This window comes from Oreochromis niloticus, linkage group LG18, assembly GCF_001858045.2.
Source record: "Oreochromis niloticus isolate F11D_XX linkage group LG18, O_niloticus_UMD_NMBU, whole genome shotgun sequence".
NCBI classification, from domain to species: Eukaryota; Metazoa; Chordata; class Actinopteri; order Cichliformes; family Cichlidae; genus Oreochromis; species Oreochromis niloticus.
In genome coordinates, this window is record NC_031982.2 from 20,445,760 (window position 1) to 20,459,230 (window position 13,471).

At 39.3% G+C, this 13,471-nt stretch overlaps 1 protein-coding gene across 4 annotated transcripts in view; it reads left to right on the forward strand.

Moving 5' to 3' along the window:
• The window catches only part of b4galt2 (UDP-Gal:betaGlcNAc beta 1,4- galactosyltransferase, polypeptide 2), a 207,468-nt gene that overhangs the window by 92,762 nt on the left and 101,235 nt on the right, over positions 1 to 13,471 (forward strand). For all 4 annotated transcript variants that reach the window (XM_019348151.2, XM_019348153.2, XM_025900060.1 and 1 more), the window contains 2 exons: positions 7,944 to 8,062; positions 9,805 to 9,921. In XM_019348151.2, the coding sequence (XP_019203696.1) occupies positions 7,944 to 8,062; positions 9,805 to 9,921 (236 nt within the window). The remainder of the gene's footprint in view (positions 1 to 7,943; positions 8,063 to 9,804; positions 9,922 to 13,471) is intronic.

The following is a 13,471-nucleotide window of genomic DNA, read 5'->3' on the forward strand; positions in this document are numbered from 1 at the left end:
TGCTCATTGTTTACACCCTGCCCTGCACGGCAGACATGATACCACATCTGCTGGCATGTAATGCCACTTTGGTATCACTTGGCCAGTCATGCAACCCTCGATTTTTGTACCACTGCCCCCACACCTGGGTTGAAGACAGTGTATGATCGTGTTGGTTTTTACGGCTGTTTTAAAGATATATCAGCTCAGAGATTCACAGATTATACAGTGGGAGATGTTGCAACAGTTTGAAAACTTGAAATTTTGTGGAAAAAACTTTGAAGAAAACACTCAGCAATTACTTTCCAGTTCTGACTTCTTCTCTACTTATATCAGCGCTGATCCTGCACTTGGATCTCACACGTAGTTGGACGGGTCTAAGATTTGGCCGCTACGCAGATGTCTGCACAGTCACCCCACAGTTTACTGTCTGTTGGTGGAATTTGCTTCACTCAGACCCGAGTCAATCCTGACTAACCTGCAAAAACTATCACCCCTGTTTAGCTTGTGGCCTTATATTGGATTTATACTCATGTAGTAAATCTACTCCATAGGTGCGCCGTAACCCCAAACACTTCTCAAAACCTACACCGTAACTTTTCCTGAAGCGTATGTCATAATTTATGCCCTAACCTGACATGCACTTGCCTACAGATGTAAACACATGTTGTGTTGATGCAGCCCAGATGGATCTAAATGCTGGCTTTGGTCCTAATTTAAGCTCCATGCTGGAATTTGCGACCGACTTTTTCCTTTTGCTTCGTTGTGTGCAGGTTTGAGACTTTGAAGCACTCATCAACCAAACAAAGAGAACATTTACAGCACGCCTGTTTCTGAAATCACTGCATTTTTTATGTCCCTCTAATGGCTACATTATATATTCTGTAGGAAAGTATTAACAGTATTTCCTGGCATTTTTGAAGCACGTTATTTTTTTTGGGTTTCAAGACAGCAGTTCATTTCCCTGCAAAAGATAAGCTCAATTTTTTTTTCTCTCCCTCTGTCTGTCAAGGTCGCTTGGAAATTATTTCATCTTGAAAATTCTGTCTCTTGTGGTCTGACACATGCTGTTTGAAAGACAGCGACAGAACATCAACCTTTTTTTAATCCGAAACAGTCCAGTTTCACATTATCCTTTGCTTGAGATTCATGTTTTCCTTTTTGTCTGGTGGATTTCATTTTCCAGCAACATGACTTGTGACAACAAAGCTATCAGTTTGTGAATGCTGTAGCTTTCTCTTCATCCTTTTGTGCTTGTTGTTGGTGCGGTGTAAATACACCACGGTTAACCCTTTATCTCGTCTGTTTGGGTGCACGCTGGGTGTTCTACATAGATACACACCCACACGACCAGATAATGTGTTTCTTGCATGTCGAGGAGATTCTCAGATACCTGTAATCCTCTGATCCAATAAATTTACCCAAACATGCAGACACAGAAACACGGGCGGGATTTCACAGCTGAGCATAGCCTTTGCCATCGATGATTTTCACAATCCACAGTAATGAGTCTTGGAAGAGGGTGTAAAATCGCTAACACAAGGACAAAGTGTGTTGAAGATAAACAAAATGAACGCTATGTTAGCAGAAGTAGGTACCTGACGTGAAGACTTTTGACTCTTTCCCCTTTTCTCTCCGCCACACCCATTTGTACCTCGTGCTCTTTTCTCTCTTTCATCAAAATAGAAAGAATCGCAATTATGGCCTGCGCTCGGTGGAGGCACTTGTAAATGATTCAAAGAAAAGCGATTGAGAGAGTGGACAAGCTAATAAGATTCAGAGAGCTGAAAGTCTCTATTGTCACAGAGTGTGTCAGTGGGAAGCAGGAGGGAGAGGAACAACCTCTTCCTCCAGCTTTCGCTCTCCTTTCTGTCCCTTTTTCTTCTCATTTATTCACTTTCTCTAACTTTCATTTCCCTCCCCTTCCTGAGGCCAAAGAGCCAAACTCAATTATAAACTCAGAACTGCTCTCAGAAATCTGACCCTGGCGCTGCTTCAGTTGTCACTTAAGTAACACAAAGGCACAGAAACTCTCAGAACAGGGCTGCTGATTAACAGGCAGCCTGTCGTACAGTTTTGCATGGTCAGATGGCCCGAACAGTGACTCTGTGAGGACAAACCAATTCACAGCCTTATTGACACGAACTCATTCTTTAAGAGAAAGACAAAGAAAGCTACTGAGTCAGTGCGCAAGGGTATCAAACTGCTTTTATTCACTTTATTAGCCTTTTGCAATCAGCTACATAAGAGTAAACACAGGATTAAACAAGTTAATTGGTTTTCATTGATAATTTATTTGTCAGATCCATGAAAATCTGTTATATTTTGCATGTTTTGTTTTCCTACAAGAGCTCAGTCACACAAGCTAGCGATGCTCAGTAACCTGGCGGGGGAAAATGTGTATTTCTCTTCTTATATCTTTATATCTGATGGATATTTATTCAATTTTTGGGTCTTATATAAATGATTGATGTTTCCACCATGTCATACAAACCATTAAACTGTAATCATTCACATTTTGGTCATGGCCATCTTCTTTTTGCTTGTTTTGTTTTTTAGCAAACTGTCCATTGCAAAGAAGCGCAGCCTTGCAATGATCTGTTTTATTCTAAAGAAGGTCAGAATTTACAAAATGTGCATCATATTGTATCCTGTAAGATAAAATGAGCAATTGAGACCATAAAGTCATGCAGAAAATATTTATTGCTCCCAGTTTATTGTGTTGTTACATGTCCTGCTAATCTAATAGCTCTGCCGTTTGTTTCATTACGGTTGTGAGGGGAAAATTTGGTTGTCATATAGAGTGTGTGTGTGTGTGTGTGTGTGTGTGTGTGTGTGTTATGTGTATATATCTGCAGACAAAGCAGTTCTGCATCCCCCAAAGTGCAGCAGGTGTCCCAGATAGCGTGATCAAAGAGTGTGATTATAATGTATTACTGTAATATCGCCACTTAGATAAGCATGTTAGGGGTCTGTGGCTGTTGCGTGTGTATCTGTGTGTTAGATAATTCCACTGCTATCATTGTACAACACATTACTGTCTGTTGAAGTCTATTTTATACGCAAACCTGCACATTTCTGCATCACACATGCACAAACACAAAAATGCTCTCTTTCTATTATTTGTGTGTTCTGTGCCGGCTCGACACAGTCTGTATATCTTTAAAAGTTTTCCTCTACCTATGTCACCATGCTTTTTCAAGATTACTGAATTGTACCTGTACATTTTCACCATGTGGTAATGACAATGGAAATTTATTTTATTTTCTGATTATGATGTTTTTAAGCTCTTTTGATATCATGCTTTATAAATCTCTGAGACAAATCACCCCTCAAATATCCAGATCTAAATGCTGCAGATACCGTTCTGTGCATTTTAGCAGTAAATCAAAGACAATGTGCATTAATTAGACTGCTTTTGTTGCCCCTTGCAAGCCACTTTGGACCCCAGCTTCTAATCCATCATCAGTGTCTTGTTTGTTGTCATTCATTACCTACTGTGTGCTGTTTTGGTGGTCTTGATATTGCTCTTAGAGCCAAACCACCAACTTTAAATTGCTACACATGAAATCCTTTTAACAAGTGGTTGTGACCAAGAGGTTCTACACAATGCTCATATATACAATACATGCAATAGCCACATTGTCAAGTATACCTGTTCAATTGTTCATTAACACAAATACCTTATCTAATCAGCCCATCACGTGCTGCCATGTGCATTTAGATATGGTAAAAACAACGTACTGAAATTCAAACTGGGCATCAGAATAACAAAGAAAGGGAACTTTGAACGTGGCGTGGTTATTGGTGCCAGATGGGCTGTTCTGAGCACTTCAGAAACTGCTGATCTACTGGGATTCTCCTGCACATCCATCTCATGAGTTTACAGAGAATGGTTTGAAGAAGAGAAAATGTCCAGTAAGCAGCAGTTCTCTGGGTAGAAATGCCTTGTTGATGCCAGAGGCCAGAGGAAAATGGAAATACTGCTTTAAGTGACAGGACGGCAACAGTAACTCAAATAACCACGTGTTACAAGCAAAGTATGGAGAAGACCATATCTGCTTCACATGAGCTCAGCGAAATTGGACAACAGAAGATTGAGAAATATCGCCTGGGCTGATGAGTCTTGATTTCTGCTACGACGTTCAGATTGTGTGGCGTAAACAGCATAAAAGCATCGATCTATTCTGTCATGTATTAACAACTCAGGATGATGGTGTAATGGTACGGGCACCTTAATAGCAGTCGAGTATAGTTTGCAACAATCCTCAGGTAGGCTGTGGCGTTTAGACCGAGATGTACCTAATAAAATGTCCAGTGAATGTATACATCCCAGTGTTTAAACAGTTCATATTTGGAAATGTAAAGAAGGTGAAGTTGAAATTGTAGCAGTATCAGTTTGAGTCACACTTGGACCAGCTGTGCTGCAATGATGTTAATATATATTTATTGGGGGGATTTTTTTTTCCCATAATCCCCAGCTTCTATCCTCAAGAGGAACAACTAAAACCTTGCCCAATGTTTTCTTGTGTTTTCAGAAAACCTAATACACAGTATACTATGTTATGCTACATCCAGTAAGCTCCCCGTTTTGTTTTAGCTGTCTGAAAACTAAGTTTGGGGAAAAAAAATCACAGAGAGAAGATGAAAACACCATGTTCCACTTTCTGTCTCATTAGTGTGAGAGAGGGAAGGAGGAAGAAAGAGACCCGAGTGCGGAGGGGATGGAGGGCGATGGGTAGAAGTGGTCAGGGGCTGGTGGGACTGTTTGCATTCAGCTCTTGTGGTGTGATAAAGAGGTGTGTTATGGACATGTAACCTTGTTTCCATTGATTACACTCCTCACCTGCACGGTGTTGATTGGAGCAGACCTCTCAACACGGAGCTCATGCATCAATGTTAAGCCCATTATCGTCTAGTGAGCTTCTATGAGCCACACCTCTCTTTCCTGTGCTCTGTGATGCTGCGAATACTGTCTCTTCATACTCACATAATACAACACAAGACACACCTTGGCCACCAAAAGTATGTTGACAGTAGATTGTATATTTACTGTGCAGTAAACATACTTTCAGATGGGAATCATACAGTCCATGTACACTGATGCATAATCACTGGTGTAGCTGTAATTATCTAAATGTTTGAGAAGTTCCAGTCTAGCAAAACTTTGTGTTGTACTGTCGTTTCTCATCACTTACCTGCTCTGCTTTAAGCACTCAACACACCAATGCACTCCACCAAACACAGTCGAATCCCTCTCACATGTACGTTTTTGATGAGTTAATTTTTGTAACTGTCTGAAACTGACAGTCCAACGTTCGCAGTGATTAAGCAGGAGGCAAGACGCTCCCGGTAAAAAGACCTTAAATGGGTTTTGCGGCGAGACTGTAAAGTGTGCACCCTCATTTCGTCTTAATCCTTTCTAAGAGGACAGACCTTTTCCGTGGCCTTCAAGCGTAGCCGCTTTTAAAACACGGTTTCAAACGGTTTCTGGAAATTCCCTTAATTTTTTTCTTGTAGTGTTGTCGAGGAAAAGATGGATGGATTTTAGATAAAATGTTCCCATATGGAAAAGAAATAGTAAAAACTTATATGATTTACTCATGAAAGTGGCCACTTTCTCATTACTTTCATATATTGTTTTAGTAAGTATCCAAAACATACAAGTTTCATTATATAATTTTTCAAGGGATCTTATATCTGTTTTCACTCTTGTATGCTTTTCATACAAGTTTCACACAAGACAGACACAAACTTTATAAGATTCATATATATGTATCTTTTCCATATGGGTTCAAAGCTTAAAAAGGTAAATGGTTTCATAATAAACAACCATCTGAATAGTACAGGTGGGATGATGTAGTCTAAAATTATGTCGTGGTGATGTAGGAAAAAAATAAAATCATGAACAATGTTTTATTGGTGATTACAGTTTGAAGGCAGCAGCATTTATACGTGTAAGTAAATGAAGGACGTTTTCCATCCTTCTTGTCATCGATGACAGACTACCTAATTCAAAGTGTGAAGTCATTGCCACAAGGTGCCAGCAGCAGTATTATAGTGCAAAAGCGACACAGCAAGTCATATATAAGCACAATAGTATTAGTTTCAATGGGAACTGTAACTCTTTAACGCCTAAATTATAAAATAATTGCCAGAAAATTCAATTTTGGGGGGGAAATGGGGTCTTTATTGAACCTTCTGCTATTTCTGTGAATAATTAAATATGAATTTGCATATATGAGTTTTAATTTGTATCAGATTTGGTAAATCTGGCACTTTATTGCTTAAAAATGTATTGTGCGACTTATTTAGGTTTTTCAGTGGGAAAAAAATCAGATGATGTAAAAGTCTCAAAGTAGATAACATAACCGCTTAACATTTCAGTAACTTAAACTTGTAACTTCTCAGCAGGTGCACAACATTGTCACACAATAAAATTAACATTTTTCAGTCTGGGTTGAGCTTTTTAACCTGTTGTTTACGGCTCTGTTTTTCTGCAGTCGCACATCATCATGCTGCTCGTGTCTCTTCATCTGTCCTCGTGTCCTGGTTGTACTCAATGGAGGGGTTTTTGCCTCAAGTGGTGAAACAAGTTTGTTTTTTCCACCATTGGAAAATATGCAATAAAACTGTTCCCTGTAGTTTGTTGGAGGTTGGTTTTTTTTTGTGTACTAAATTCTCATCTGAGAATCACTTGCGGCTCTTTCTCTCTGAGACGTCTGCTTGTCTCCTTATGCGAGCTAGGGAACGTGGGAACGTAAACACATGGTGCCACAATATCAGGTAAAAATTTACTCCAGATTTATCGTGTACGAAATGATATGCCACGGCCCTGCTGAAGTTTTTTTTGTATTAACTGTGAGAACAGGTTAAAATACTTCATGTTAATGGTAGACTGTAAGCTTTTCATGCCAAAAATCTGAAAGAACAAGTCAGAAATATAGAGATTATTTAAACAAGCATAAGAAGTGCATTTTTTCGTGTATTATTTTCATCTGCAGACTGAAACACATTTGATATTGTTGAAAACATTCATGGCCGCTCGCTGTGCTTCTCTCCTCTGTAGTGCAGTGACAGTGTTCACTGTAATACAGATAATGAAGAACGAGTCACCGACTGTCCTTTTTTTATTTAAAGATTTCAGTCACACATAGATAAACTGCATTAAGATACTTAAGCAGGGCTTGTTTTTGTTGCCTTGAATGATAAAAATCATGTAATACTTTTATTTAATACTACTTAATATTTTTGGTGAATCAAATGATGCGTGATGATTTGAGCTAATGAGTTCCCGGCCACTGAAGAAAGACATACACTAATGAGTGACATTTTGCAGTTTGGGGAATGAGTGCTGAGAGTCTGGTTTGTTAAAATGAGGTCCGTGGTTGCGGGGCTTTGGTCGGAGCCCAAACAGCGAAGCTTGCTCGGGTGTTTTAATGATGGTGGTTCTCAGAGCAAGGGGCTGGATTTATCATCCAGGCCAGAGATTTAAAGCATATCTTTCTTTTAATTTGGTCTCATGCACATAAACACACTTGCACACTGATAGTATTTGACTCATCAGTACTCAAAGGATTGATTTGCAGAGATATAACATACTGTATGATGTGGGTTTATCACTAAGCTGCATAATTACTTTCCATGTGTTTACACATCTGACTTCAAAGTCTTTGTTTGTGTTTTTAGGAGTATGGGTTTTCCAAAGCCAGTGCATCTTATTAAATGCTGCATTATGCGAAAAATATCCCTTGAAATCATTATTTCTGCACACATCACTTTGATACACGTATAGTGTTGCTTTGAAGCTAAAAGTGTTTGCTCCGTGTCCCTCATTCCCTCTCTTGTTTTCTTTTCCCCCTATCATGTCTTTTTTCTTTCACTTCTTTCATGCCCTGTCTAGTCTGTTACCCAACTCATCCCACTAATGCTTTTCTCTTCACTTTCTCTTTTCTTTTCCTCAGTGGGGCGTTTGTTGATCGAGTTCAGTTCCCAGATGACGATGGAACGAGTGCAGAAAGAAAATCCCAATGTGACCGAAGGAGGCCGATACACGCCTCCAGACTGTCGGCCCAGATGGAAGGTCTGTAGATGCTTCGCTATTTGTATTTCACTACATTTGAATAAACTATATTTCACATTGTAAATATATTCTAGCAGAAGTCAGTTTCTCCCAGTATAAAAATAAAAGATGAGATTTAGTGCCTGATAAAGTGCCTGAGACTTAGACGAAGTCACAGTGATGAGGTACTAAAACAAAAATGTTGAAATAGACAAAATTATGAAAAGCTAACACAATACAACATACCCAATTAAATATAGTACAGATTGTTATTTTATTTTTTTATGAGGCGTTGGCTGAGAGTTCATAGTTTGCATTGAAGGCGGAGAATTGTCTGGAACCTCACTGAGCGATACTGAAACTTGAATAAGTGTGATGCAAGACAGAAATAGAGACTGTTCTCCTTCAAATTAAAAATCATGTTTTAGCGCCGTAACAAACGCGTTTTAAATGGTGCAACTTTTATTTTGAAGGTGAAAGTTCTTCGTTTGGGCTCAGTGAGCAATTGTTGAGTGTTTGTAGAGGAGTTGACAACCTTGTTGCAAACTACAGGCAACCACAGCAGCTTGTCTTTTGGTTTTTTTTGGTGCTCCAATTTCTATGCAAACCTATATTTACCCTTAGCAACCAACTGGTGGGTGAATACACATTTTCCCAAGTAACCAGTGGTTACCAGGGGATCACCATCTGGTCTCCAGGTCTGCATGACTTAGTCCATACTACAGCCAGGCTTTCTTTGCGTTACCTTGTTAAATAAAACGTTAAGTCTGAGATAACTGCTTTCATATTGGTGGTTATCAACTTTCTCTGTTAACTCAGGTTTTCTGCTTCAGGGTCTCTGTGAGCGCACATAAAATGGGGTGCGTGATGAGTTCAAAAAGAATGGGTGATACATTTTATTTCATAGCATTTATAGATTTTCTGACAGCCAAGGTAACACTGGTCAAAACTAACCTTTCAAACTTTAAAGTTAATATCTTTATTTTACCATCTGTTTGTTCCTAATGTGATAGTTGTGTTAGAGATTTGAACCTTTAAACATTACAGGCTACAGACTCACCTTTTCTTTACTGATTTAACTTTGATTGATCAGCTCTCTTTTACTGGAGTTTTTCTGGATTTAAATTAATGAAGACAAAAGAAACATTGCTATATTGGTTTGGAGGGCAGCTTTTTTGAGAACTTCCTAATTTCAGCATTTTCAGTGTTTGACTTTCTCCTCTGCATGACACCTCTTTGAGTTCCTGGGCAATTTCGGTGCTCAACTATACAGAAACCAAGGTTAGCTTTCTGCCAATCTTCATCTGAACACAAAATTACCATGAACTCACAGAGGAGATTACGGTTCAACCTTGGACACCTGAAAATGACTCGCTTCAAGTTCAGAGACACGGCCCCTTAATTTGTCTCAAATATGTGATGCCATTGAGCTCTGCTTACTTGGCGTGCTTTATTCATTATGGATAAGAAGCAGCTTTATGTTCACTGTGATATTAACAGGAGCTACGGAAATGACAATTCACTTGTGTAAGAGATTTAGTTGGTGTGTGTTTGTGGTTATTCAGTTTGATTCAGTATATATAGTGTCACATTACAAGAACGGTGACCTCAAGGTGCTCAAGGAAAACTTCCATTTGAACAGGAAGAAACCTCCAACAGAACCAGGTTCTGGTAGTGGCAGTGGTTATGTCTGGGATATGATCTATAATAAATCTACACATTCAGTAATGAGGTAATGAGCTGAAACTGTCCCTGTTGTGTAGGTGGCCATCATCATCCCGTTTCGTCACAGAGAGAATCACCTAAAGTACTGGCTCCACTACCTCCACCCTATTCTCAGACGCCAGAAGATTGATTACGGCATCTACATCATCAACCAGGTAGGATGTGACCTGGTGGCTTCTTGGTGTAGTGGTTAAGAAATTTGCCTTTCACGTGAAGGATTTCTGGTTTGAGACTGTGAGGAAATACAAACCTCAGGAGGTCACAAGCCAGGATAAATGGGAGAGTGGGCATCTGGCCAAATCAAACATGCAGATCTGTGACCTCCTGGGAAGCAGCTGAACAGACCTCCTGTTTATTTTTAACTGACCAGCAGTCGCATATTTAAGAGTCTGCAGCTTCATGTAAGTTTGAGAGAGAAACAGAAGAGACAATGGAAGAAAATTGATGCTGATGATCTGAAACTGAAAGACAATGATTTGTTTTCCATGTGAGTAATTTATCAGACTATTAATGAAAATAAATAAAGGTGGGGTTATTTTTTTGTATGTTTAAGTTTCGGCTTAGAAAAAAGAAAAACAGGCTATGGACCGACTGTGCTATTGCCAATAAGTTGCTGACTTCTTTGTGTTTCTCACTCTGTTTTCATTTTCATAAATGAGTAATGAAGTGCAGCTCTTCATTTTCTGATTATGTATTCCTAAATTTATTTTAAAGGAGGAATTAATTATTTGTTATTTATAGCTGTGGGATGTCTATAAATCACTTGTTCAAACTCTAAACTGTTCATTCTAAGCATGCCAGCAGTTTTGCTTGATAAATTATATTAATGCTTAATTAGTTATTATTATTGATCCGTGGACTGATTATTCACAATACTGCACTGTGAGCAAAAGTCACAATCTTGAATTTGTGGTCATATTCCTGGTTAAGTTCTGGTGTGAGCGAAAAAACCAATGTTTTTAACTGTTTCCCCTCGATTGGGGATGACTCTTCTGAACTGAGTGGTTTCTTTCTTATTTCATTACTTGTCATTAGGTGTTAAAGTAAACATATCATAAATATTTTAGTGGGGTTAGGTTAATTGATATTTCTGAATTTCCCATAGGTATGAATGGTTATGCGTCTCTGTGTGTTAGCCCTGCGATGGGCTGCGACCTGTCCATGGTACCCCACCTCTCACCCTGTGGTAGCTGCGATAGGCTCCAGCCAATGGTTAAGCAGAGGAGAATGCTCCGAGAGCCTGACCTGTAAAACTCAAAATACACCATGACAAGAGCAACGAAGTACATCTGTCTTGTATTAAGCTGTAAAAAATAATTGGAACACAAGATTAACTTTTTTAATCTATTAATACAGTCAAATTCATTACTGCATGCAACCGAGAACAAGTCATCTTCCAGTCCCTAACGGCTGCTTTCCCCCCTCTCACATCCCAAACTTCTTCATCGACTGTCTTTAACCCAAATAACAGCCCATCTCCAGAGCAACATATTTACTTTCACTCAGTTCAGAAGATGGATTTTTAAGTAATATTGCGAGAGTGTGTGACTCTGTGGCGAGAGTAACTCTTCTTCCACATTATGGATAATGAGCTCTCTTTTCTGCCCTTTTGCTCCCTGTGGGCCTTGTGCAACGCCTTAATCACTTCCCCTGTGGAACAGGCCTTTGGTTTCGCCTGCCCTGCTGCGCTCTGCTCTTGATGTGGCTATGTTCCAGTGTCTTACTCCTTTGCTCTCGTCCTCTCTCTCTCTCTCTCTCTTACAATTATGCGCACAAACACACACACGTAAACACACATATTCTATCTGAACGGTTTTTAATCTTTCTTATATCAAAAGTAAAGCTGTTAGTGAGGGTAAGAGCTGTTAGAGTGGGTGCAACATCTGAAGCATTTTTAACCTAACCTCCTCCTTTCCTTCCAGCCCATCTCTCATTGGCATTTCCATCACAAGACTGTAAATACTTTGACTTCACCTTCAGTTTTATCTCCGGGCGGTGTTGCAGCCACAGAAGTCTTATGTCATGCAGTTTCTGTCTATCTTTTGACTTGTGATTGTTACACGAATCTCCTTTTTTATGTTTTGTTTAACTGAAAAGTTGGACTTTTTTGAAAAAGCGAACATGTCATGAATAATAATAATGACGACGACAATGAAAGTTTAAGTGTTGCTAGTGAATCTAGCTTCCCAAGTTTGGTCTGAAACTTAATCATGCTCCTTTTTTTTCCTCTCTATTATCTCAAAACCTCTGTTGATGCTGCCATACAGTGACCCACAGTGCTGAAGAATTAAGCCAATGCATAAGTTTAGCTCCTACAGCATAAAGCTTTATAGCAAAAACAAACACATTTACTGCCTAGTAGATAAAATCGTTTTGTTCTGTAATTTCCACTTTTGTAACACTTCCACATATTTAGAATGAAATTTATGAAATTAAACTAATGCGAGTTTAAACATGTGTGAATTATCATTATCCCCTCCCATTGCTGGGCTTCACCTAGACTAATTAAATCACTGGACTTGTCAGGTTGTCCAGTGATGTGGTTTATTTGGGACTAATTTCTAAGTATGTTTGTCAATTCAATTCAATTCAATTCAGTTTTATTTATATAGCACCAAATCAGAACAACAGTCGCCTCAAGATGAGGTGAAGTAAATACCCTAGAGTAATACAGAGAAAACCCAAACAATCAGGTGACCCCCGTTAGCAAACACTTGATGACGGTGGGGAAGAAAAACCTGATTTTAACAGGAAGAAGCCTCTGGCAGAATCAGGCTCAGGCTTTTATCTATTAACCAGTAACTTAGGACTTCATCCACTGGTTACTTAAAGCTAAAGTTATAAAAACTGAACCTTCAAAATGAAGCCCAGTAACCAACCAACCAACCAGTCAACGGGTGATTTCATGTTTTATGTCCATCTTTAATATACAGTCTATGATTCTATCTGGTCTAATATTTTGACTGACAGCTGATCAGCTGATTCATTTTTTAAAAACTCGACCTCTGATTAAAATAAGAGCTCCCAATCTTCATTCTTGAGGCTTCCACAATGTTTGTCTGAACAATTCAATTGGTAACGTTGTTTCTTCCAACTATTATGGGTTTCTGTTAAAGAGGTCAGTCAGGACACATGAGTGCTCTGATTGCTGGAACACCTCTAAGAAAGTCACAAGAAAAGATGCTAAAACGAGGCAGAGATGAGGAACAAGCAGGCAGATTGAGTGGAAGCGAATCAAAGCGACAGAGGTGGGACTCTGATGACAAGAAGCCCTGATGTATCTGACACGGTGGGCGATTAAACCTTTACACCCGGCGTCACTTTCCAAAAGGATAGTGGAGAGCACTTTGCTATCATGCTCGCTCAAGTGTTGAAAGAGTGAAAATCTGTAACCTTTTAACACGGAGTTAAAAGGTTGGAGTGGGGGTGTTGCACTGGTGTGTGTGTCAGGGATGGAGGTCATGCTGTGATAATTTCCACCCTCCGGGCTCATCTTGGCTAACAGAAAATGGCTGTCATGTCCTTCGAGTCAAAACAGGCTTTTTGTGGAAAGAAGGCCATGTTTGGTGATTAAAAGTATGTGTCACTCACACGCACATTCAGCACTGTGCAAAACACCCCTCATTTCTTTGTATTTTGCTAGGAAAATGGGAAATAGATGCACTGATTTCTTGAAACATCTGCAAAAATAGATGGACATGCAAT